Source organism: Mesoplodon mirus (assembly GCF_964341445.2).
Source record: "Mesoplodon mirus genome assembly, chromosome: 7".
NCBI classification, from domain to species: Eukaryota; Metazoa; Chordata; class Mammalia; order Artiodactyla; family Ziphiidae; genus Mesoplodon; species Mesoplodon mirus.
The window spans coordinates 36,362,713-36,383,514 of NC_138983.1; the positions used below are offsets into that span (position 1 = coordinate 36,362,713).

Below are 20,802 nucleotides of genomic sequence, written 5' to 3' on the forward strand. Positions count from 1 at the left end.
GCGGAAGTGGAGGCGGAGGGAGACGGCTGCGTCTGCAGTACCTTAGGCTCTCGCGTCAAGGCTCTGGTGGGCGCGGGGGAGGGGGAGGAGGAGGAGCCCGCGGCCCGGGCGGCGGCGGCGGCGGCGGCGGTGGCGGCGGCGACGGTGGTGGTGCCCGAGTTCCCGGTAGGGCCCCGCCTCGGAGCGGGCGGCGGTGGAGGAGGAGACTGAGGAGCAGGATGGCGGCCTCGGCCCTGTACGCCTGCACCAAGTGCACCCAGCGCTATCCCTTCGAAGAGCTCTCCCAGGGCCAGCAGCTTTGCAAGGTCCGTGGGCGCTGGGTGGTGGGCGGGCGGGGATTCCTCGGCCATAGCCCGAGGGAGCTGGGTGCCCGCTGCACTGCAGCCCCTCTCTCTTCGCCGGCGCCTTGGGGGTTTGGAGCCCTCGCCTCCTCACTCAGAGACCCCGTTATCCGAGGACCTGGGCATCAGCTGGGAAAGCCCCTGAGAGGAGGACGGAACCCTGCCCTCTTCCAGGCGACCCAGGATGGGGCCGGGCCCCAGCAACGTTGAGGGGTCTCAGGGGTGGGGCTGCGTGAGGCAGCCACCTGTCTATGCCGCAGAGACCCCGGGATGGAGATGTTTTCATCTCGGTTTTCTGTCTAGTCTGTCCTCTCCTTCCACCGGGAGGCAGAGGACGGTGTTTGCACTTTCTTGCTAGGAACCTGAAGCCGCAAAGCTGGTGGCATCCTTCTTCCCTGTCCAGGAAAGCGAAGCGTCTGGCTTGGGAACAGAATGCTCTATGATTTGGAGCTCCTCCCATCCCATTAAAGCCGGGATGCTGTCTGTGAGCAACGGTGCAAAATAATAAGTAGTTTCACATTTAACCAATCCTTGGAATCGGCCCTGACAGCTTTTTATAATTTATCTGTTGCGTACCCCCCCATCTAATAAAGACAAAGACACCTAAGCCTTCCCTAAGGAATTATGCTGTAATTGGCTACTTATTTGATAAATCACTCAATTTTCTACGTTGGGGGACAGATTTTATTGATGTTTTAGGCATTTGACTAGGTTGGGTAATAATTTTCCACCAGAAACGTGAAATTTTGGGGGCCTTGAGATAGATAATGACTAACATATTGTCTTATTACAGGAATGTCGGATTGCGCATCCCATTGTAAAATGTACTTACTGCAGATCAGAATTTCAACAAGAGAGGTTTGTATATTGAACAGTTTTTGATTGTTAAAGACAAAGTATTGTCTTTAAGGAATACTTGAGGGTTGTAATCCCATATTTATGTTACAATTTTTTTTTAAATAAAATGGTTTAGTTTCTAAGCTTTAAGTTGTAAGCCCTTTCTGCATGGTAGGAGAGAGAATGCTGACCAAAAATTAATGGGTATTTTACAGCTAGACTTTATACCTGAGGAGATAAAAAATAAATTATTGCATGGAAGATGTACAGCCTTGCTAACGAAAAGCGCAAATATAAACTGTTACTGTTAAACTATTAAAAAATGGCAGAACGTTAGTGCTGACATGGACCTGAGGAAAGGTCTATAGTGTTAACAGCTACCTTCCAAGGGTGAGATCTAGTAACTTGTTACCAGTGGAAGAACAGCACATATTTCTTAATGGAGTGATTCCTGTTAGAGCCTCAGTGCATGCACAAGAGCTTAAGAGAACAAATAATTTCTTCACAAGTAGGTGTGAGCATCATAATAGTGGAGAGCACCCAGTAGAAGGTTAGATAGGCACTGGTGCTGTGCATAAATAGTGGCAAGTGTGAGGATTTTGGAACTAGATAGAAAACAATAGGATTTTTTGATTTGTTTCCGTTTAAAGTACACAATAAAAATGTATGAAAACATTTATCTTAATTAAGGGGAGCATATTTGCATAATACACAGCCCTAAAAAGATCCTTACATTTGCATTTTTAAAAAATTCTTACTCTGTGTTAGAGTAAGTTTTAAGTACTACTAAAGCACATGGTACACTTCTACTCATAGAACGCTTTGACTGCTTTAGTTCAGCATCGTGCTGCATAAGTTTCATCATCTATATACAATTTCCTTTTCAGCAAAACTAACACGATTTGTAAGAAGTGTGCTCAAAATGTGAAGCAATTTGGCACCGTAAGTATATCTTATATTTTCATCTCATTTTATTGCTGCTGGTCAATTAATGTTTTCACAAAGATGGACCTTTTAAAAAATATGTATTGCTATGTTCTTAAATATTTCAAGTACCAAAATATTTCAGGAAAGAAACTTTCTATAGAGAGTCTTATGGGAAGATAAAATTTTAAAACAGTCATATTATGTGCATGTTTATGTATATTGAATTTCAGTGGGGAAGTTATGATTTTATTCTTTAAAGAGTCAAATATAGCAAACAAACTCCTGGTTGTAGAGAACCTACTTAATAAACTTTGCATAACTGTACTTTACCTCTTCCTCAGAACCTCTGACAATTTTTGTATAGTGGCACAGTTCAGGCATTTAGTCACAAAAGTCAAGAAGTTATCCTAGTATAAGTTCTTTTCTTATATGTATATTACAGTTATTATTGGTATATTACAGTCATGATTAGTCAAATTTCTGGCCTTAAGGGATTCTAAAATCTTCAGTTGTCTTTTGAATATCAAAGAGAATCAAGGTATGTTTGTTATAGTTATGTGGAATATGCTTGTGCCAGTTTTTTTTAGTTGAAAACTCACCTATTTCTTGCATCAGCTGTACCTATACATATGATAAAAAGTTGTTAAATGTATTTTGAATAAATGATATAGTAATTAAGCTAACAGGATATTAAGTTAGTAGAAGTTCACTCCCCCAAATACTGGATACATGAAACTTCTGTCAGTGTGTACCTTTGTTTTCATTTATTGAAACGTCTTTACATGTAGCTTTTGTATTATATAACATACTATGCAGGTCATAAGTACATTTCTCACGATCTTATTTAACTGTTTAACGAAAAGTTTAATGAGTCTAGAAATAAATGTTAGCAAATGAATAGAAACATAATAAATGTCTTTGACTATGATAGGGCAACATACTTCACAGAAAACTTTTTGCCTATTAGTTTCCTTAATTAATTCCTAAAATATGTCCTGTTCACTGGGTATATTTTATGCAGCAAAATTTTAGTATTTTAAAATGTCTCAATTAAAGAAAATATATATCTGTTTTTCAGCCTAAGCCTTGTCAATACTGTAACATAATTGCAGCATTTATTGGTACCAAGTGTCAGCGTTGCACAAATTCAGAAAAAAAATATGGACCACCTCAGACTTGTGAACAGTGCAAACAACAATGTGCTTTTGATCGGAAGGAGGAAGGAAGAAGAAAGGTATGTTTAATTTATTTTATGACATCTTCTGGAAATTAAACACAAACAAGTTGGAAGTTATTATACTTAATATATTACTGAAGCTTGATGTATTCTTTGGGTCCCTGAAAGCAGGTGGTTAGATGAAAGTGCAGGAACAGTGCATTTTCTTTTTGCTGGCATGATATGTAGGTTCATGTTGATCAGTTGAGATTACTATACTTTAAAAAACATTCTATAGTGATAGCTATTCTGTACTATTTGGTTATCCAGTATTTTGTGTGGGAGAATTACTAACTGCTTTTAAATCTTTTCAGCTACTTACCTTTTTGCTGGTTACTTGAAGTTGCTGGTGTGAAAATATACCTGATGGCAGTTTAACACATGATTCAAAGTTAGTCATGTGCCTTTTGACTTGGGGCTCATATTTTATACCATTGTTTGTTTTTCTCTACCTACAGTGACTTAAAAGGTATCTATATGTGTGTGACATTTCTCTGCTGAGCATTCACACAGGCCTCCTGATGACTATCAGTTTCAGTTGATTTGGAGGATGACTGTCTCTTTGAGGGGCTCTGCCATGTTCCTCCACAGCAATATATGTACCCTAGTTGTAAGACATGTTCCTCCAGCACTTCTCATTTGAACAAATAGAGGACAGGAACTTAATTTTAGTCTTAATTTTGGAAAGAAGTCTCTTTTCCTCCCTGTTGACACGCAGACACTGGCCTCCCATTATCTGTGAGAGTTGTGTTCTATAAAGTTGCTGCAAACACTGAGTTAGTGAATAGAAGTGTTGCTCCTACGGACAGTACAGGATAGGTACTATCCTGTAGATAGTAGATCGGTACCTAATCTTGTTGTGTTTTGTGTATGTTTCTGTTTAAAGACACCTTAATATATATTGTTGATTGATTAAATTGAACTCATAGCAAACAGCACTATAACTATGCCTGAATGAATCTTATCTAACGGGTATTTTCCACATAAAGTACATCACAGCCGCCTTATGCTTAGGAACACTGTACATCACTTTAGCACTACCTTTGGGGACCATTTTAACAGTGAAATCACCAATAAAAAGCACAAATGTGAAAAACGTGATAGTAGGTAGATTGTGAAAAGGATACTTGTTTACAATATGAGAGCTGAAGAAAGGCAGTAAAGCGTCACCTTGTTAACCTCATCTGGGAACATTTGCGGTCTAGCTACACAAATTTTTTTGCTGTTCTGTGCATGTGGGTGAATGATCACAGAAGTGCTACAAATTGATTTAGGGGTGACAGATAAATTTTTGCTAATAGGTGGTGAATTTGCCAATACAAATCTGCAAATGAGAGTCGATTCTATGTCATTCAGTCTCATTTTTTCTATAAATTAACAGTTTTGCTTTCATGGGAAATACTTTATCATTTTAGTAGTTACACAGTAATTTAAGAATTTATGATAGTGCTTAGATAAGGTTTCTTTGAAGTATATCATCACGTTATGCTTATTTTCTAGTAATAAGAAAATAAGTTTTCCTCTCCAAATTTAAAAATGCCTCAAAACTAATGGAAGTCCATATATCATCCTTTCTAATTTTATGATCCTCTAAATAAGCATTTCCCCAAGTTTCAGAAAAGTCTACTTTTACTTCCATTTTGCAACAGTGTGTATGTGTGTGTGGGGTGTGTGTGTGTGTGTGTGTGTGGTGTGAGTACGTGTGAGAGAGAGAGAGCACGCACATGCACACCAGCAGTTGAGCAGTTTATCTTACCAGGTTTCACTTACAGCCAGTTACACGTACATTTAATCTAATATAAGTATTTTCTTTTAAAAGGTTGATGGGAAGTTATTATGCTGGCTCTGTACTTTATCGTACAAGAGAGTTTTACAGAAGACAAAAGAACAAAGGAAGAGCCTGGGATCGTCACACTCAAATTCATCTTCTTCATCTCTTACTGAGAAAGACCAGCATCATTCAAAACATCATCACCACCATCATCACCATCACCATCGTCACAGCAGTAGCCATCACAAGTAAGTACTTTGAAATTGTGTTTTCCAAAGTCCTCACTGGCATTTTAATGCCAGATTTTGGTGTTTAACTTTTTGTAAATGCTAGCTATGTGCTTGTCTAGTTTCCATTGTACATGGTAAGCTTCTTGTGCGTTACCATGACAGCCTCTAGGGCTGTTCCCCACTTTTTTCAGTGTACAGAATTACACATAATGAGTGTATTTAGTTGTTTACCATAAATATAAAGATAGGACTTTTAGAGAATTACAATATAAAGTTATGATCATATAATGAAGTCAAAATACAAGTACATCAGGGTTAATTGATGCTTCATTGATTCATGTTATCAGAAGCCTCAATATTCTTCTTTTGTTCAAAGAATTGTTAGGATTTTACTTGTAAAAATTTTATTTACCTCAGTTACTATTAACTTTTTTTAGTTAAAACAAATTTAAACCAGTGACTAGGAAATGTATTTTGTATTTTTGGAGAACAGATTGTAACACTGTCATTTGTGACCATGATGGAAGCATTCTAAACCTTGAAGGTTCACAAAGTGTGAGAAGTAATCTTTTTTACTAATGGTACTTTGCTTTTTTAAAAAACAGACAGGAACTCTTCAAATATTAACAACTACTTGATTTTTAAATTGCCTTAGGGAGAAAAGTTACACAGTAGTAGTATCTTAACCTTTTATGTGTGTAAAGTTTTTTTAAAGTGTAGCTTTAGTCTTCATGGACAAATCAAGAATATTAAAATGCAAAATAAAAAAATTAAAACGGAGAAGAAGGGGACATGATACACACTGATTTTCAGGAGAATTTATTTTTTTTTCACAAATTTCTCTGAGGCTTTTTAAAGTTCTAGACAGTTAAAACAGTTTCATTTACAGAAAACTGATGCCTGCCACAGTTAGGAACACATGAAGGTATTTGTGGAATGTAATGTAGTTCTGTCTAACTAACAACACTTGATTCTGAATTATAGGCAAGCACATATTAGATTATGGGGCACTGAGATATTGATATTGAGGCACTGAGATTGTTTGCTTCTCTGGCAATTTTTCCATTTGTCTCACTGTGTTGTAGTGCTTTCTGGATGTAACAGTGGTAGACTCCATAATGACTTCTAATCTGGCTACTTTGAAGAAATCTTGTGGCCTCTATATCAGTGTATCCCAAGGAACAAAGGAATGTAAACCTTCCTTGTTTTTGCTTCTTGCTTTAGGAAAAAATATGAGGAAATAACTACCATGATGATAACTGTCAGACCTAAGACTCAGCTGAAATGTCCCTTTCCCTTGCCCTTTACAGATAAATTTGTTTTAGCATGATGTGAAAGGACACACTCAGATTATGTTTATAAACATCAAATTTTGTGACAGTAACTTAATCTTTTGAAATTAAGGTTTCAGAAGTAAAGGGAAAGAGAATGGATTGACTTTTTATTTTCCTTTTGATTATTTAAGATATGCAAATACTCTTTTGTATTTGATGAGTAGGCAACCAGTTTGTGGAGCCCTATCTTAAGTTCATTGGATAAGGATGATTATGAAGAGCTTCCATATTGTGATATATAGTGATGGGGGAAGGAAGAAACTCAGGTTAATATGGTTGCAAGAAATAGCCCACCTCAGAAAGCTGAGATTCTGTTTCTGTTAAGTCATTATTAATGTGATTTTTCTCATTTTGCAGTCTGGATAGTTCTATTAATTCATGTGTGATTATATACCTTGCTAATGCTTTTAATGAAATTTGTAAAAGAAACAAAATGGCAACTGAATTCCTCAGTAGGGTTGCTGTTCATTGCTACAAGTAGAGAATAACTCAGGTTGAGAGAATTACAGCTGCTGTTTCCCCAGCTTGTTATTTATAGCTGATTCTTAAGAACATGGTTAAAAAGCTTCTACAGCTAAAAGAATAGTAAATTTTATATACACACACAAACATATGTACATATTTCTATTTTGTGTATGCTAACACTGTACTAAGTGTCTTTATGTAGGTAACTCATTTAATCTTCATTTTCCCTATAAGGTATGTTTTATATCCATTTGACAGATGAGGTAACTGAGGCTCAGGGATTTTAAGAACTTGCAAAAGGTCACACAGCCCAGGTCTTTTTAACATCTCTTATATTGTATATACAGTGGACCCTTGAACAACAACGGGTTTGAACTGCATAGATCCACTTATATACTCAGATTTTTTTTTATTTTTTACTAAATATTTACTACAGTTCTACATGATCTGTGGTTGATTGAGTCTGTGGATGCAGAATCTCCTATATGGAGGGCTGACTGTAAAGTTAAGTGCAGATTTTCAACTGCACAGAGGATCAGCACCCCCAAACCCCCATGTTGTTCAAGGGTCAGCAGTTTACGTGGTGTGCAGTACATAGGAGATGCTCTGCACGTGTTGAATGAATAAGCTAGAGGTTAATGAAGGATTGGCCGATGTGAAAGTACAGAAAAAAAGTATGGACAATTCATAGTGAGTTATAAAGTGGTTACTAGTATTGCGGCATAGTGGAAAAGAAGTAGTACTGTAGTAGTAATTATAAGTAAAAGTAAAATCAGTAGTTACTATGAGATTTCCCAGTATTTTCAGCATGACTGCTCCAGAGTACAGCCTAATGAAAGACGAGACTCTGGAAAAGAGTCTTAGGAAAACTGGGAAAGAAAGAAAAATTCAGATATTTCCTGGTTCAACTTGACACACTATTGTGAGCAACTTGAGTTACTCCAAAGGAATCTCTACGTAGGATTATTAGGAAGGCTTTAACTTTAAGATAAAACATCTGTATGAAATAGTAAGGGTAGCCTAAGATGATTTTCAGACTTTGTCATTATAGAACCCTGTTGTGGTGGTTTTCATGCTCATATACCCTAACCCTTAATATGATATTAAATTGAATTATTGAAAGTCCTGATTAAAAAGAAACTCCAGTCCCCATCATCTTACCTTTCTTAAACAACTTAAGATGGCTAGTAGTCATTTGATTAGAATTTATCTTATTGGAATGTGATTTATTCAATATATATTAGCTTAGTCTGAAAACTTAGTTGAATATGCCTTTCTCAGAACAAAAGAATATAAACATATATCATTTGATTCCACTGGGAAGAATGCTGTTAAAATGTTGATGGGTTAAATAAATGTTATTAGATATCATCTGTGTATTTTTCAGAATCAGCAATCTGAGTCCAGAACAAGAGCAGGGACTGTGGAAACAGAGGTAAATATGTTAACATATTTTCTGAAGTATTTTGACATGTATTTTTTAAGATGTGATATTCCTTTAACTTTGTTACTTAGGCTTTAAAAAAACTGATGTTCAGTAAAACTTTAGGGGAAGAAGAATAACTTTTCATTTGATGCCTCTGCCCTTTTTACTCTAATTATTTTTATTAATGTTTGGTTTCAGCCATAAATCCTCTGCAGCAATTCAGAATGAAACTCCAAAGAAAAAGCCCAAATTGGAATCTAAGCCATCTAATGGAGATAGGTAAAAATGAATTCCTTTAGTGCTGTGAAAATTCAACTTAGTTGAACAGTTATGGCTGATTGCCAATTATTACTAGGTAAAAGAATAGAACATGTATCTTCTACATTGACTTCTTTGAGTCACCGAGAAGAGTGAACATAATCAGTTAAAATTTTTAACTTAATTTTAGCAATAAGAAAGTGGCACTGAACGATGTTCTATTTGGGGCATAAATTTGGGTTTTGAAAAAAAATCTCAATAGAGAACATTATCTTAATTATTCTTCAGTGAAACACAAAACTAATTGTGATATTTGAAATTGACCTGCTTGGAAAATGTTTTTAGATTTAAAGTATTTTGAGAGTGACTTTGTTTTAGTTCATTAGCCAAAAGTTTGCTGATGTTACTGTACAAATTGGCTGCCTATTGCTTTACACTAGAAGTATTGACCCCCTAAAAGCTAATACTGAATTATATTTCTGCAGGTGTATGTAATGTGTGCCATTAGTAAGGTAATTTGCCAGTTGCATCCATTTCTGTCAGGTACATATTTTTTTGCATTAGCCTTAAGGATGTTTGTGGAATTGTCTAATTTATGCAATTTGAACACCTGCTAATTTTCCTTCTACTTTATTTAACTGTGTTTTACTTTTTTCTTTTTAGTAGCTCTATAAATCAGTCAGCAGATAGTGGGGGAACAGACAATTTTGTCCTTATAAGTCAACTGAAAGAAGAAGTGATGTCACTTAAACGTCTCTTACAACAGAGAGACCAGACCATTTTAGAAAAAGATAAAAAGGTAAGTACATGGTTCACTGAAGCCTGGTAAGGTTTTCATCTTGACTCTTGCTTGATAATTGCAAATTTTGTTAGACTTTCTTCAATAACTTGGTCATGTTTGTGGTACATGATTCTTATAAGACACAGAAGCCCAAATTGGAACGTAGGCCATCTAATTACGATATGTAAAAGTGGTACTTCAGAATTTTAGTTCTAAGAATCAATTGAGAGCTGATTAGAATTCTAATAAGTTCTGAACATTAGTTTTCAGTAAGCCTGTAATCTAAAATTAGATCTAATGTCTTAATTTGAAAATGAGATGTAAATGGAATATTATGTCAATTCTTTTGGTATAAGAAAGTAACTGAATATAGTCTAATATACCAATTATATATTTATTTCAATCAAGATCAAATAAGTGGAGAAAATTAATGCTGTGGGAATTTCCTATGTGGTAATGATTAACAATAGGTATCTAAGATAGGAAGTAAGTGTACTTATTGGGACTTTATCAGTTAGATAAAGAGGAATATCGAATATGTTGTCTGTTTAGTGAAAAGTTCTAATACTTTCTGTGTGCACTTGAGCAGAATTTTACCTGTTTGGGCCTCAGTTTTCTCATTTTAAAAATGAGAGTATTAACACCATCTCATGGGAAGATGGTTGTGATTAAATGAGAATGTAAAGTGTTTACTTACAGCTTCTGGCTTGTATAAGTGCTCATAGCTGCTATTACTGGGGTTTGGTCTTCTTTGAGGGTAGAACCTACTTCTGTACTTGTCTTATGATCCTAGACTGTCTGGCTTGACCTATTTCAAACATATCATTCCAATAGGAAAACATTAAAAACATTCTTTTAAAATTATGAACAAGATGTGTTTATGAATATGTAGTATGTAGCTATCTCTGAGATTCCATAGTAGTGCTTGAGTCTGAGTTGGCTTTTACTTCTGGCTTTCATGTAAAAAATGTAACTTTTATGTTAACATTTTCCCACACCTTGATGGTTAATGGATTTAAATTTATTTTAATACATTTGTACCTTACCTTAAGCAAATTCGATGTATGAAATTTAGGATTGACATAAGACAAAAATAGGATAGTTAGGAGTATTTTATTTTTTAATGGTTCTTTTAGCTTAACAACGGAATATTTTAACTTAGCTTTAATGGAAGTTTGTTTTACACACAAAATATTAGAAACATTTCTGTTACACAAAGACAGGTCTATCTGTACTAACCTAGATAAAAGTTGAATAAAATGGGAAGTTTACTATAAAATAGCAGTGATTCCAAAACTGCATAGTAATGAATTGTGGAATTTTGGCTTTTTTTTCAAGTATCACTATTCTGTTAGTGCAGTTAGTGAAAAGTTTTCTTGTTTTGTTAGTGTTCCTTTTTTCTTAAACACTAATGGGGATGGAAATTAGCAGTACTATGAGGAAAATAACTATAAGCCTAAAATAGCTACATACTTACAGCTTTTTTAAATAATGTAAATGTAAGACAACCACATTATTTTCTAGAATTTATTTCACTTTATTCAGTGACTTCTAGAGCCAGCCATGTACTAGATCATGAGGATAAAAAGGTGAAATAAGACATGATTCTTATCTTCCAGAAATTCATAATCTGGAGGCAACTCACAGTGTAGTGATGAAAATATCATAGCTTATCTGATGTGAACTGACATTTCAGAACAGGAATTCCTTTGTAATGTAGAAAGCAGGATTCAATTATTCTTTGAATTGGACAAAAAGTGAGAGCTTTTTATTCAGAAAATCAGAATATAGGGCACTGTGACTTCCTTTCTCTCTTTCTGGTGTACTTCCTTGTTTACTGGCTACCGGGTAATTACAGAAAAGAACCTGCAAACCTTTAAAGCTTACGTAATGAAAACCAATTAAAATTAACCAGAAGCTTTCTTCTGCCTGGTTCTTATGTTGAAATTATATAATACCAACTTATTTTTTAGTATGAAGTCATGAGATTTTGTATCTTTATGTATGTCATTTATATTTATGAAAAAAATTGTCATATAGCTGTCTTTCCTTCCTCAAATCACCATCTTTTTTCTTACGTTGTCTAATTTAGCCCAAATTTTAAAATAACCCCCTTTCCTTTCTTATTCCATGTTAGTTGTATTTCTGTGCTTTGTTCTCCATTTTTACCTCAAATCTTAAGTGGTATTGGATATGGAATTCTGCACATAAATTTAAAAATAAAAGCAATATAGCTTTTGGTTGATAAGACTGTTCCTTTATGTACTTGCCCAGTGTGAAACTTTTTTCTTTTTTCATTGAAAGATTATTTTAACCTGAAACCAGTTTTACTGTTTACTTTGTTTATATATAATGTGAAGTATGTTTTAACTGAAGCATTTTCCAAGGTATTAACCATTAAGCTTTTCTGTTGGCATACCAGTTGCCAAACTGCGTCCATTGAAACCACATTTAAAAAGAAACAAAAAAGACAACTTCTCAAAAGTTATACTGATGTTTCAATATTATCTTGACATTAAAATTGTATTAGTGTTAAAGTAGTAAATTAGATAGAATTCATCATTTCACAAAACAGAAATTCGAGATAAGTTACAAAACTCAGTAAACTGCTGTTAACATTCTCTACTTTTATAATGAATTGTGAGTTTATTGTGAAAAATATTTAACAATGATGTGTTTGTGCATATGCATATATATATACATGTATATACATATATATCTATATATATTTTTTTCTTTAATCTTTCAGTTAACTGAACTTAAGGCAGACTTTCAGTACCAAGAGTCAAACTTGAGAACAAAGATGAACAGTATGGAAAAAGCTCACAAAGAAACTGTGGAACAACTCCAGGTAAATGAGATTATTTATGTAAACTGTTAGGCAAGGAGGGGTAAACTTGGTTAATAGTATTCTTTCTCTTAGACTGGTATTAGTATCCCTACTTTATGCATATCTAGAGTATTTTCAGCTTTGATTTTGACTTAAAATACCTTTTAATCCTGCTCCCATTAAAAGTTATTGCCTGAAATCACTTGATAAGGGGATTCAGTAGATTAGTTCTGAAACCTTTTGCCTAAAGTTCAAATGGGGTTCTCAGAGGAGGATATCACTGAAGTATGTTCAGTTGATCCTCAGGTGAAAAGCAAAAATTAAAAATCAGATTCATGAAACTAAGGTGAAAGTAAGGTCCTCAGTACATTGTGTAGTTATTCTTCCTGTTTCCTCCCAGATAACGGGAGGAGAGGTGGGGCTACAAAACCAATTTACGGGACCTCGAGTGGAGGAAATTCATGCTGCATGCAGAGATGCAAGGCCAAAGAGTGCACTTTAACCTCTGTACTGTGATTTTTAAAGTGCCAAATAGGGTTCTGCTGTATCCACAGCAGGGAGCCTCTAAGGATGTAGGCCATCCTCGGAGTACTGCAGAGGATACTCAGTAGGGTGTCCATATACAAAACAACTGAATGGTGATGCTGAGAGTCACCACAGTGACAAGGAGGGTGGTTTCTGAGGTCTGGAATGCAGAGATGGAGAGCATCAAACAGAGATTTAGGTTATTCCCTTATTTAAGCCTTTTTTCACCTAGGTTTCATAAATTTAGAAATCAGACTACACTAAGTTAATCATATGTATTATCGATTTATCCATTCTGACATTTGTAGAATTAAGTCTTAAAAGCATACAAGATGGAAGCACACAGACTTTAGGCTCTTGATGGGAGAGTGTAGCTTGGGAAGGAAGGAATTAATATTGCCCTGCTTTTTTTTTTTAACATTGTAATACCAAGGGATATTTGCTATTTCCTATCTTTTGGTTTTGTGTTCTTCATACTTTGAAAATAGCTTAAATTGAGTAAGATTGTAAAGTGGATTTAGGAACCTGTTGAAATTCAAGGTAGAGATTGCCTAGTCGTAATGCTGATCTTACTATTACAGAGAATTCTGAAGAGAAACTTTCGTAGAACCTGACACATAGTAGGAATTCAAATAATTTGTTGAATGAGTGATGATTTATGGAAATGCCCATCTGCCCTCTGTTCCAAGAGATTGCCCATTTTATATATTAGGCTTCTTATACATTATTGTTTCTCATCCACCAGCAAGCAGTAGTTTTATGTTATTTTACTCATTCAGTCATTAGTGCTGAATGATTACTGGAAACAAAATCTTCTGCATGGTGATCTCTGGTTTAATGTGATTTAGCCAAGACATGAATAAATCCAGAATGACATGCGAGAAAACCTGTGAGCAGTACTTAAATACGATAAAACTTAGTACTTCTCACTGTTCAAAAGAGCAATTCGTTGTTTCATTTTGTAGTTGTAAGCACAAGGGAACCTCGCTTTGACATCTTAGCCTGATGGGTATCTTAAGCCTACCTCTTCTTGGTTGGTAGCTGAAGTTTCGTATAATTTAATAATAACTAATAATTATATAGAAGTGTACATTTTCAGCATAATTTTACATAGGCTGTCTTATTTACTCCCTACAGTAACTTTAAGTTATGTGGTGTCCAGATGAAACTGTGGTCACAGAGTCAGAAGTGACATAGAAACCTATATCTTCTGACTCAGATATAACTATACTTTTCTGCTGTTCTGCACTGACTCCCACCTCAGGTTACTCAGGTTTTCTACTTCATCCTTATTGTCAGACCACTTCCCTTAATCATTTGTATATTACTGGTGACATTCTGTCACAGTTACGTATCCTGTTTTAACCCCACTCCCTTTTAGCAACCATGTATGTACTAGTAAGGTGCTCCACCTAAGTGAATAAACATAGTGAACTGTTTTTCTTTTTGTCATAAGAAACTGAATGCTGAAGCAGAAAATTTATCTTGTTCTAATAACTCTCAAAACATTTGAAACTACCAAACTTGAAAAATAAGCACTGAGCATCACAAGAAAAAAATTGTCCAAAATACCAAAAAAAAAAAAACCCAAAAAACAAAAACCCCACAACAAATCCCAACCAACCAAACAAAAACCAAATTGTCTAAAATATCAAGAAAGCCAAATAAAAAATATACTTTCATTGAGGAGGTAAGTTGATAAAAGGGGAAACGGAATTAACATTTGAGTGCCTACCATATACCAGCCACTGTGTTAGGCTAAGTGTTTTGTATATTTGATTAGTTCTTTCAACTGTTGTTGAGGTAGATGGTGAAGTTGCTGTTTTACATATGAGAAAATAGACTCCCAAGTTACATAGCAGATAAGTGGCAGAGCCAGGATTCAAAGCAGGATCTGTGATTCGTAATCCATGTATTCTTTTCTTGAGGCCACATTTCTAAACATTTTTAGCTTAACTTGCTTAAGAGTTCTTAAATAATTGATTTTTGCATGATGCATAATAAAGAAGTAATATTAGTATAAAAAATTTTAATGCATATATATTAAATATTACTATAAAATATATAGATAGTTTTTTTTTTTTTTTTTTTTTGCGGTGCACGGGCCTCTCACTGTTGTGGCCTCTCCCGTTGTGGAGCACAGGCTCCAGACGCGCAGGCTCAGTGGCCATGGCTCACGGGCCCAGCCGCTCCGCGGCATGTGGGATCTTCCTGGACCGGGGCATGAACCCGTGTCCCCTGCATCGGCAGGCGGACTCTCAACCACTGCGCCACCAGGGAAGCCCCTATAAAATATATTTTAAATGTACCGAAATAAGAATAAGACAGGTTTGGACTTATCCCCATTTAACAGCTGACTTACTGTCTATTTTTCTTAAAGGCTTTTTTCTTACATAATTTATCAGCAAATAAATTTACTAGTGACGTGATTAGGAGACTGAATATATACATGCAGATTGAAAATTAGCTGCTAAAGAATTAAAAGGAAAAACAACTTTCAATACCTAAGGTTTGAGTTCTTGTATTTCATACTTAGAATATGAAAATTATAAACTCATCGATTTTTTGTTTTTTTCTTGATGAATGAGAAAAGATAGTTTGAAAATTAACTCTTTAATGCTTTGCTATGTCAGTGTAAACACTTTTGTATAACTTACAAATCTGACAGAGATCTCTTTGAGGCAAGTTTGCAGACATTTTCCTTTTTTTATGCCCTTCATTAATTTGTATTTTAAAATTTCTGTTTCTTAAGATTCCTTTTTTTAACCAGTGAGTCAGTTATATATTGAATAATATGTAGCAAACAATGAAAAGAAAACAACTTATAACTACCATGTTTACTAGGACTGGTCAGCTGAGTAATACACCAATTGATAATGGTTGCGTGCACTTGACTTCCACTAACTGCCAGGCATTCTCACTGATTTGTCATCTGAGTTTCTCAAACTATTTCTTTTTAAAGGGAAAATAAAAATCCTTTTAAATTCTTGATGATTTTCCAAATTTGAAATTGAAGCCCTTAATTATTTAATAATCATGGAATAGAGAAATGCTATTAATCATACAGTCGATCATTAAAAAATGATTTGACTTGCAAATGTAAGATAGCTAGGATATTTGCATTTTGGAGGTCATGGGTATTAATTAGGGAGAATTTGATTGGTGAAGGGTTGGGGAGTGGACGTACAAAGCCTGGGAAAAGTTTATATTCTATGAAACTGCTTTAAGATGGTATACTGAAGAGGCAGAGTGCCATACAAAGGCTAAAATTAGAGTAGAAGATAAAGCACTGAGGTTAAAAAAGTGTAGATAATAAAAAATCTTGAGACCTGTGAAGGAAAATGGTTTTCAAACATAAACCAGGGGATATCTTCTGAAATTTTGTCAGTGCTCAGATTGCAGACTGTTGTCACCATTCTCCCTGTTTCGGCTCAAAAACTCCAAAAGCATTTGTGCATTAACATATTTGTATATATGGAGGGTCCTTTATTATCTACATTGCCACAGTTAAGAGATTACACAGGAAGATGGATGTAGTCAAAATTTGAAAATATTCACTGAAGGCCCCCATTTATACCTTCCTCCTCACTAAACACTAGTGACTGTCACAGCACATTGGCTTGAGGACAGTGTGTTTGCCAGTGGTGGATGGAACATTTGAATGACTTGCAAATTCACTTCGGATTGATGGCAAAGTGAAATCTTGAATCTTTGAAAAGAAATTTCAGCCTCTCATGAAAATGAAAACAGTGATGATGTGTAACTGCTCAAATTATATCAAAGCCAATACCAAATAACTGTATGCCAATTAAAGGAACAACAACAAAAAAAAACCCACAAAGGGTGGTTGTGATGGGTGCTTCAAAAAGTTTTCTTTTGAATATCATTAAGTTAAGAGAGTAGTAGTCCCTTTGGGAAAGTGATTAAAAGTCTGAATATTTTTGCAAAAAGGGCCTCTTATGCTTGCTCTATAAATAGGTAAACATCAAAATGAAAGACTTTGCAGAGTTTGTCTGAAAATAGCCCTCTCAAATTATCACTTGTTATTTGATCTTACTAATTATACAACAGTACTTATATTCATAGTTTTTGTTTCATGTTTTTCAGATAAAACAAAAATATTTTTCCCCTATTTAAAATTTTGACCCTCTTTTAAAGGGATTCACTTTAAGTTGCCTTTTGTGTAACCAATTATATTTTTGGACAACAATTACTTTAATATTGCCATTACAAAGGGGGCTGATAAACGAATCTAGGATTTTCCTTCTACATATCCAACATTAAAGAGATGAACCTAAATATATCAACTTTTTCATTTATTCTGTTAGTGTTTCAGTAAAATATTTGAAATAGTATTCTTCAGCATAACTTAATGTTTGAAACATTTTTACTCATAAATGTTTTTGTCTTCCACAGGCCAAAAACAGAGAACTACTCAAACAGGTTGCAGCATTGTCAAAGGGTAAAAAGTTTGACAAAAGTGGAAGCATATTAACATCCCCTTGAGAAGTGGTTTATTCATTAGTGTTTCTGCTGAAAATGTAAAATTTGAAAAAAATTCTGTGAAGCCCTTAAATTCTGTGTAGTGGAAAAATATTTTTGCACACCAAATGGATTGGCATGTTTCCTATTCACTTTTGTAAAGGATATACAGCATTTTTTAAGTTGTATAACATTCAAATAAAACTTCAGCTGGTTTGAAGCAACTTTTTAATTATTTGATATCCAGGAACTTTTTTGCCAGCAATAGTATTAAACAGTTGTAAGGGAGTGCATGAGTAGTGCTCTTTATAAAATACAACATGCAATAATAGAGTAGGTGTGGTTTTCAGAAGTCAGAGCAGCAGGGCTTTTTGTTTTGTTTTTTGTTTTACACTATGCTAATTTCATATAAACAGTTTTCAATTTAGAAATACAAAAACTTTTAAACAAGAAAAATTGTGAACACTGGTTTTTTGGTAATTGTGTTTTTACTTTTCATGAACATGACTTTAGGAGAGAATCATGGTGCTTTTATTAAATGGACTTCAGAGTATATGTAAATATGTTTTTTAAAGTTACATCGTTACCATTAGTTAGTAAACTAGTATTTTCATTATTGGCATAGGAATTAATGTTTATTGTACAGTATGCAAGGTAAATGTGTGTGTTTTGTAAAAACTACTGTAGATTTTTACTTACAAGTGCCTTTTTGCCACCTAATGTTTTTATTTATAGGAATGCTGATCTTTTGTACATACAGTTTGTTTTAAAATCATGTTTAATAAATGTTTGTATATAAATGCATATGTACAGAAGCCTATTTCAAAAGGAAATCAAAGTTGCTAGTAAAATGTTTGAGGTTGCATTAAGAACTGTTAATGCATCTAGACTTTAGATGATTTTGTGGTTTGTTTCTGTGTGATATGGGAAGCTGTTGGTCATTTAATTCATTGAATTATGTCAAAATACTTCCCAAAAGATTTAATTTTAAATCACTTCTGATAGAATAATTTTATTTTTATGTCATACGGCTTCATGTTCATATTTTGTGTTACATGTTTTATTTTTCTTTTATTAAAATTTTTAAAAATTAATAATTTTTCTGCAGTGGTCCATATATCTGCTTTCCCTATACTATGTGGTTATCTAAGTTAATATTTATGTACACCATACTTAATGTGTAAGTTTAAAGCAAATCTGGAAAAAAGTATCTTTTAAATCAATCTGTGATTATCTTTAAATAAATTGGAATCTACTGCAAGATTCAGGCACTATTTATAAGAAAATTATATCAGAGTCTTTAAAATTGTCTATAAAAGGTTAAGGTAGGGTGGGATAGGTTAGGAGAAGTTATTGACTAATTGTGTTCTAATCCAGTGGTTTTCAGCCTGTAATAGAATTGATCTCCTACTTAGTAAGTGCCAGTTCAGAGTTTCAGTTCAATTTTAAAGCATCAAGCGTCGCTAGATATACTGTATAGAGTAGAAGGCTCCTTCTCCTGGGAATTTATGGGCAAAGTAAATTTGTTTCAAGTAAACTGTTATTAAATTTATCAGTCTTGAAGCATTGATTATGAGTGTCCTATCAAAGATCCTCTTCCCGCAGAACACAGGATGATTGTAATAATTGTTTTTAACATGATTCATGTTTCAGTAGATTATTCCTTTAGTGATTCATTATAAACAGATATCAAATAATTCTTTGTCCAATTTGAAAACATATAACCTAGGGTAATTTTCAAGTGATAGTAAAATATTGAATCAGTCAGACTTGGAAGAATTAAACCAGTTTATTTTTACGAAATCTTCATGCAATAATCTTCCTAAACTTAGTATTCTCAACAATGATAGGTAATGCCTCCTTAACACAGATTTTAATGTTTTCAGGATTTGCTAAATTCATAATACTGTCATTACCTTTCTTTAAAATTTATAATGTTTGTATTCTGGTTTCATAGCCGTTTGTCAATCCACAGTGGTCATTATGGTTTTAAACTGTGTAATAGTTCTTAAACCTTGTTGGAGCTGCTACAAAAGAAAGATGCCCCTTCCCCGTTTTTTAGGTAAGAGATTAAAAATTGAAATGAGTAAAGGCTAAAACCTTTTAGGGGCTTCACAGTATTTAGTCCTAATTAAATGCCCTCTCTTTATTCCATGACCTGGTTTTATAACCTGATTATTTTGCAGTTGTATAAACTAGTAATTGAGTCCCAGTCCTGAATCTGTAGTGTATTGACATAATGACCTGATATCCTCTCAATGTGGACCTGTAAGGAGATACTATGGTGTGCCGTATTGTGCTTTCTAGCCTGTTTTCAGCTATCGATTAGCATTTACCAGTGAGGGTCATTTTAGCTCCAGTTATTTATGTATTAATAGCCTGTGAATATTGCAGTCCTTTTTAGATTGTATTGGTCTAAATATGCATTCTGCAGTGAACCTGTTAAGCTGTTCACATGTATAGACTATTGAAATACTGTACCTGTACACATCTGACTGTTGACATTTTGTACTTTTTTTCTAAATCCAATATTTCACAATAAAAACTTGTCAAAAGCTTTGTATTGGTTTCCTATTGCTGCTGTAACAACTTACCACAAATTTAGTGGCTTAAAATAGCACAGATCAATTCTCTTACAGTTCTGGAGGCCAGAAGTCCAAAATCAGTTTCACAGGGCTAAAGTCAGGGTGTTGGCAGGTCTGGTTCCTTTTGGAGGCTCTAAGGAAGTAAGTGTTTTCTTGCCTTTTCTAGCTTCTGGAGCTGTGTTCCTTGCATTCTGTGGCTCTTTGCCCCCTCCTCCATCTTCAGAGCCGAAAGTACAGCATCTTCAAGTGTCTCTGTGTCTGTCATCATATGATCTCTCTTTCGTCATAGTGTCTCTCTCTGTTCCCCCTTATAAGGACATTGTCGGGCACACCTGGATGATCAGGATACTCTCCCTATCTCAGGTCCTTAATTACATCTGCATACTCCCTTTTGTCATGTAAGGTAACATAGTATTTATATATTTATATGTTGCAGGGATTAGGACTTGGACATCTCGGGAGACCATTATTGAGCCTACAGTAAGTTTCACCTACATTTTTCTAAAACGATGGATTTGAAGGAGTTGACTCAGGCCAAACAAATTTAATTTTCCTATCTGTTAAGACTGCTCTCATGAAATAGTTATTTTCCTGGAAAGAAATTACATAAATTTTTATTGTGCTATTTCAAAGCAACAATAGGTGAATCAAGCTATATGTAGCTGAGGTTTTTGCAAACGTTGGAACATGACTAGAACCATGCTAGATTGTTGGATAGGATAAGAGTTGAAGACATGACTTTAATTTCTAGCCTAGCTGGGGAGACAATATACATGAAAAAATACCTGGAACTT

The 20,802-nt window shown here is 34.7% G+C and overlaps 1 protein-coding gene across 2 annotated transcripts; it reads left to right on the forward strand.

Annotated features, from left to right (window-relative positions):
* The first annotated feature begins 56 nt into the window (after nucleotides 1–56).
* FAM76B (family with sequence similarity 76 member B) lies at nucleotides 57–19,978 on the forward strand. Of its 2 annotated transcripts, none has more exons than XM_082626286.1 (10): nucleotides 57–305; nucleotides 1,135–1,199; nucleotides 2,066–2,120; nucleotides 3,184–3,339; nucleotides 5,141–5,340; nucleotides 8,509–8,556; nucleotides 8,746–8,826; nucleotides 9,472–9,604; nucleotides 12,336–12,437; nucleotides 17,358–19,978. In XM_082626286.1, the coding sequence occupies exons 1-10, from the start codon at nucleotides 219–221 to the stop codon at nucleotides 17,445–17,447; spliced, it is 1,017 nt and encodes a 338-aa protein (XP_082482412.1). In that variant the 5' UTR covers nucleotides 57–218; the 3' UTR covers nucleotides 17,448–19,978. The 2 variants fall into 2 exon arrangements, with proteins under 2 accessions (XP_082482412.1, XP_082482411.1); XM_082626285.1 differs by having other exon boundaries at nucleotides 59–305; nucleotides 9,469–9,604.
* The last annotated feature ends 824 nt before the right edge of the window (nucleotides 19,979–20,802 follow it).